We start from the raw sequence: 6,263 nt of genomic DNA on the forward strand, positions 1-6,263 counted from the left end.
GTGTTCATGTTAACTAAGGTATTAATTTATACATTATTTAATAGTTTATAAAGATGACTATTAAATAATGTATAAATTAATACCTTAGTTAACATGAACACCATTAGTAAATGATTACCAGACACATTAGTTAACTGTTAATTAAGGGTTAGTTCATGCTTATTAAGCATGAACTTACCCTTAATTAATGTACCCTTATTGTAAAGTGTTACCAATTATTATATAGAATTACTTTCAGTTCCTTGTGTTATCTATACACTACGGTGAAAAGGCTAGTCAACTCACATGGCTTCAGTGTGGTCCTGAAGTTCAACATTGAGGGTCTCAGGCAGCAGCAGGCTGAGCCCCCCAGCAGCCACGGGGAGGATGCCATATATCAGCATGGGGATGGTGTGATGGTAGACCTCCAGGAGCCTTATCAGAGGGGCGAGGATGCCCGCCACACGAGCGCACATGGAGTTTAGACCCAAACCATTCTGCCTGCAAGGGACAACATGCACAACGGGCTCATCAGGAATCTCATATCACATTTAATAATAGGAAAAATAGCATTATCTACCAGTATTACCTCTAATAACAGAGAAGCTGTTTTTATGTAATCATCAGGTAATAACAGAGAAAAAAAATGTATTATATGTTTTAATGTTGGGACATTACCTTAGAACAGTAGGATACAGTTCTGCAGTATAAACGTAGACTATGGTGAAAGAGGCAGTGGCAGCAAACTTCCCCAGTACAGCGATGACTGTTACCACTACAGGAAGGTCTGATGGGCAAATATATCAGATACACATGCATTTATCAGATAAACATGGGCAAATTGAGACTTCTAATGTGTTTCAGAATGCAAAAGATGTCTAAGGTTAGACATTACCCTTTGGAATAGCAAGGATCACAAGGCAAGTACAGCCCGCTAAAAATGCGGTCACTGCTTGACATATTCTCCTCCCAAAGTGTTGAATAACAAATAAACTGCCCAGGCATGCAGGAACCTCAACAATGCCAAAGATGAACTGTGTGAGGTAGATATCCAGGCCAAAATTGCCAACATTCAGGCTCAGTCCATAGTATACCAAGCTTGTTGCAAACCTAACAGAGTGGGAGAGAGAGAGAAGCTATATTGTCTTGACAAATATTACCATGAATACATGGAATTTACTGTAGCTATTACATGTCAGTATTAAACATGATTGATGTATTAATGTAATTCATAGGTTGAGAACGACAGTGGCATGAAACATTCAATTAATCTCAACAGTTAATGGAGAAATTATAAAGACTCACCAGACATAGCCCATCATGAGAGTGCGTTTTCTCAAGTATGAGATCCTGAAGATGTCCAACATGTTTCCTCTTTTAGATGCAGTCTCGACCTCCAGCTAAACAAATAAAATGTCATCAATTTTTTGTATCATTTTTAGATGATATGTGTTTAATTGAGAGCTTTGCTGGTGTTTGATTTTGGTTGAAGTCAAAATGAGGTTGATGCAGCTCACCTTGTCCAGCAGAGCTTCTGGGACCTTCCTCCCGTTCACCCTGGCTGCCCTCCGGACCTCCTTTTGCACTTCCTCCTTCCTGCCCTGGGTCATAAGCCAGCGAGCTGACTCTGGGAGAATCCTAACAGGCATATAGATCCAGGATCACAAAATATAATTAAAATGTGTCATTAATGATTTTTCTGGCAACACTGCTGGAGACTATAGCACCTAAACTATTTGTCTAAGTATTCTGGCCTCAGGGGTCACTGACCAGTAGAAGACTCCCAGGATCAGGAGAAGAGGGCTGAAGAGCACCATCTGCAGGATCCTCCAGTTACGGATCAAATAGGCCATGCCTGACAACACCATCAGTCCAGTAGAGAAGACAACGAGGGGCAGAATGGTGAAGAGCGCAACCCTAGAGGCATCAGTCCACTCTGCACCTTCAAAACAATAAGACAGACAAAGGTTTGTAGTTGTCAGTTTACATTCTGACACATTAACCTCTGAGGGCAGTTTGAAAAACTGAAGAAAATGTATGCTCTTCACGTGAAGCTGCTTGTAAGGTGTGAAATTAGAAAGAGTTCAATTCTATTACTGCTTGGGTTTATAGATTAATTTTAAAAAAGTCAAGAAAATTCTTTAAAGTAAACATTATAACACACCAAAAACTGCCACTTGCCCTTGTGTTTTTGAGTTTACTTTGAGTTGCTGTAAATATTGCATATATCAGTGGCTGCAGGTAGCACTTTAAAAAAAAAAAAAAATTTGCAAATACAGCTTGAAACAATGCAATCAATAGTATTGTTTAGTAATAGCAGTAATTTATAAACATCTATAATTTCAATGTAGTTTATTTAAAGTAATAATGTTCCTCTAATGGCATAATGGCATCCTCTGAAGGAAGAGAATGTAGACAGAATGTAGTAAATCCCCCTCAGTGTTTCCTGCACAGCCAACTGTTCCATTACAGTCACACTCAAAGAATTATAAAAAAATTATTATCAAAGTAAAGGTGAACAGTATACCTACCTATCACAAATGCATTCAATGCAAGGCCAGAAATTGAGGTGCCACCTATAAATCTGACAACCATGTAAACATAGATGTTGGGTGAAAAACCAGCAGCCACACCAAACAACAGCAGCATAAGGAATGAAAGCAGGACCACAAAGCGTCGACCAAACCTACAAAGACAAGAGAAGAGGATTACAGCCATTGTTTCCTAATTCTTTTAAGGGACACAAGGGGTTAGGTTTGAGATAACTCCTTTGTTCTTTGGGAAAGTCAACCTCCATATATATCTCTATTCATATATTTTGTTTTGTTTGTTTTTGATGTAGCAATTTATGAACAAAGCATGTGGCACCAATAATAATCTACACCCCTGAATTGTCTTGTCCATTTTTTTTATTTTATATTTTTTAATAATGCTCCATTGCTTTAAAAGCACAAAAGATAATAAATATCAAGTACATGGGAGTAGAGGTGGGAATGGATGACTCTAGTATTGGGGGTCCATACCTGTCAGCCATTGCCCCAAACACCAGCGCTCCAACCAGGAGACCTGCCATGTAGATGGACTGTGAAACCTCAAGCAAACTGCTCCCGTCACACACTAGATTAAACTGAGAAGGGAGAGGAGGAAATGAAGAGAAGGGAAAGGAATGGATCAAAGGAGGATCTGAGAAATACTACCACTTCAAAGCACTAGATTTTCAAACCAAAGAAAACACCATACGCAATTTTGGATGTTCTCCACCCTTTTTGCCATTTTGAAAGATGGAAAATCACAGTATGTCAGTTAGAAACAAAAAGGGAAAAAGGGGAGGGGAAAACAGGGGCCTTGTTAGAGTAGAGGGTGGTGACTCCCACATCTGATATAATCTTTTACATAAAGTATACACTTACATAAAAATTCCAAAGGGAGATTTAAACCAATAAAGGTTCAAATCTGTTCAAAAGGTTCAAAAACAGGAGAGCGACTTTGTGAACTCAGAACATTTGACTGAATTTAGACTAAGTACATTTATACTATGACAATGCTAAGTAGTAGTAAGTGAATGGATGTGAAAACATGTCAGGTGGGAGGTAAGGTTAATGTAATTTAAAGTAACAAAGCCAGTACTTAGGTCAGTTAAATCATCACACTATAGCCTACTTCCCAGCACCCACACCCACTACCCACTATCCTTCAAGTAGGCATACTGTCTGTCTGACTATCAGGTTGCCTCACTGTGCTACTGTGTGTGTAGTAATGTGTTTCCTCATCACATCCAACCAAGTAAGCTAAATTAAATACCCTTGATCTGGAGGTTTCTCAAATGCAAGAGCAAAACTTTCAAATCTTGCTTGTATTAAGATCACACAAGGTAAACAAATTGAGATAGTCTCCTGTAGCTAACTGACTGACTGACTGACTGACTGACTGACTACCCATTGTTGAAAGTCGTGCGAGAAGTGGCGTCAAGACCTACACAGTCCTGGTGGTATACCTGATATCGTGTTGTTTGCACTTTTAAGGCCCATTCACACCTAGAGCGACAACTATAAATATAATTACAAACTATAACGTGTTGCTCAAGCATTCATACTACAACGATAATCTAAAACAATATCTTTATAGTTATCCTTCTAGATGTGAATGGGTCTTTAAATTGTACAAAGTGCCACTTGTATAGTATATCACTACAATGCAGAGGGCAGTACAGAATGTATTATACTAGGGTGCGAAAGCCAAGAGGGCCCGGCTTGCACTAGGTCAACCTAGTCTTGTTTTCACCAAGTAACCAAGAGCATATTTTGTCCTACAATTACAGCATATTTTATAACTTCTAAAAACAAAGATTTCCATGTTTCAGCCATATTTTAGAACACAAATCAGACATGTATCAGTCAAATCTACTCCAAATCAGTAGTAAATGCTTATTTACCATGACATAAATGCTGTAATTAATGCAATATTGTCTAGTGGTGAAAAGTTTGTTTTAAGTTTGTTAGAACAGAAGTCCAATCAATTCAACAACATATTTGTTTCTTATGTGTTATAAACTAACCCTTTTCATCAAAAAAGGATGCATTTTGTTGTTACAATTACAGCATTTTGTAATTAATTTGGACTGAAAACAACAAAATCTTTTTTGTGAATTATTAATAACTATGCTTGCTATCACATTGAAACTATACAAAGAAGATCTAAATTAGCATTTACAGATGTACTTCTAATTAGGGTTGATGATATTCCTGCTGAGTGTTTTATCATGGTATCTCCCTGCACTCAGTTCAGTGCACACAATCTGAACCAAGCTGTGTTCAGGGTATACAGTCTAGTGGACCATGATCACCTGCTTATTAGGTTTATTAGTAAAGTGCAAGTTCAAAGTTCAATACATATCAAACTTCATTATATAAATATCAAAGTTCGATATCAAAGTTCAATGTATCAAAGATCAATACATATTTCCTGTTTGCGCTCCCATAATTAGATCAGTTTGATTGGTCTGCCTGCTCAAAAATCACACATAGTGGAATTTTGTTTTTGACTGAGGGTCATTTGACCCTTAAGAATATGCCTTTACCTAAAGTCCAAATTAAGGCAGAAACCAGAGGCAATGTTATGCATTTATTGGGGACAAGTTGATTGACAAAGTCCAGGCATGTCAATAAATTGACATGCCTGGGGTCGGGTCTGACCCCTGTTGCTCGCTTGAGGGTTAAACCACGTAGGCCTACATATTGAAAACCTGGTTAAACATCTTTAATTGAAACTAGGATTCTATTTTAGGAGAAACCATGTGGCTCTCTTGAATCCAGAAAAAAAGATCAGTTAGGGTACTTCATTGTGCTGATCTGTACATGAATGCTTCTCCTCAGTGTTTGCCTATAAGCTTGAGACAGTTTATCGTAGCGCCTTAAGACTTGTTACAAACTGCAAAGCCCTTACTCATCATTGTATGCTAGGGTTGGATGGGCATCCTTGTCCATACTGGTCACTGGCATATATCTACAAGACTATTATAGGAAAACGTGCCCCTCATTTATGTGCTTATATCTGCTTATGTCTTAGTAAGTGTTACAGCCTGAGATTACATGATTCTTTTTTTTTTTTTGTAGAATAACCCTAAAGCTCGCACCGAGGTTGAAAGCTTTTATGTTTGCTGCTCCATCTGCCTGGAATTCCTAATTCCATTAATTAGGCCATTTTTTTAGGTTATTTTTCTACTTTAACTTCTAACCTTTATCCTAATATTTGTCTGCTTTCATTGTTTTTGTAATTCTTTGCTGCTTCTTGGCCAGGTCTCCTAAAGAGATTCCATAGGGCTATTTCAACGGGGCGAACCTGATTAAATAAAGGTTAAATAAAATAAATAAATATATATATATATATATATTAAAAAAAAAATCACCTACCTCTGTTACTATGCTGGAGGCCCCCCTGGGTGCCTCATAATCCCATCCATCTATGCACTTTGTGGTACTATTAATCCCATATGCTTCGATGGTTTCCAAATCCAAATCCACAGGTGTGAACATTTCACAGCTTTCAAACCCCCCATCCGTGTTCACAGGAAGGGTGAGATTTTTCTGTCTCTCATATGTCAAATTGGGGCCACGGGCCAAGATCCAGTCAGTGTCACAGTGATGGGGGAAGTTCATGCCTGTGAACACCTGAATCATAACGTCGAAGGCTGTAAACATGTTCGGGATGCATACTGCAATCAATAAGCGCTTCTGAAATAAACCGAACTCCCCAATCTCCTTTAGGATCTGCCCGAAGTTGCTCAT

General features: G+C 38.3%; 1 protein-coding gene across 1 annotated transcript; it reads right to left on the bottom strand.

The window, feature by feature from the left end:
• Positions 1–281: 281 nt before the first annotated feature.
• LOC139911151 (solute carrier family 22 member 13-like) lies at positions 282–6,263 on the bottom strand. The gene is made up of 9 exons (XM_071898657.2): positions 5,889–6,263; positions 3,003–3,106; positions 2,511–2,665; positions 1,750–1,921; positions 1,497–1,617; positions 1,285–1,379; positions 875–1,089; positions 658–766; positions 282–480 (listed from the first exon to the last, which is right to left on the bottom strand). The coding sequence occupies exons 1-9, from the start codon at positions 6,261–6,263 to the stop codon at positions 282–284; spliced, it is 1,545 nt and encodes a 514-aa protein (XP_071754758.2).

This window comes from Centroberyx gerrardi, chromosome 22, assembly GCF_048128805.1.
Source record: "Centroberyx gerrardi isolate f3 chromosome 22, fCenGer3.hap1.cur.20231027, whole genome shotgun sequence".
Classification (NCBI taxonomy): Eukaryota; Metazoa; Chordata; class Actinopteri; order Beryciformes; family Berycidae; genus Centroberyx; species Centroberyx gerrardi.

What these genes read in the sequence shown, in the direction of transcription:
- LOC139911151 (XM_071898657.2), bottom strand. Translation starts at nt 6,263, where the DNA reads ATGAGCAACTTCGGGCAGATCCTAAAGGAGATTGGGGAGTTCGGTTTA. An exon ending in TTTGGGGCAATGGCTGACAG is followed by an intron (nt 2,666 to 3,002) that starts GTATGGACCCCC and finishes TTGTCTTTGTAG; the next exon opens with GTTTGGTCGACGCTTTGTGG. An exon ending in CTCATGATGGGCTATGTCTG is followed by an intron (nt 1,090 to 1,284) that starts GTGAGTCTTTAT and finishes CCACTCTGTTAG; the next exon opens with GTTTGCAACAAGCTTGGTAT.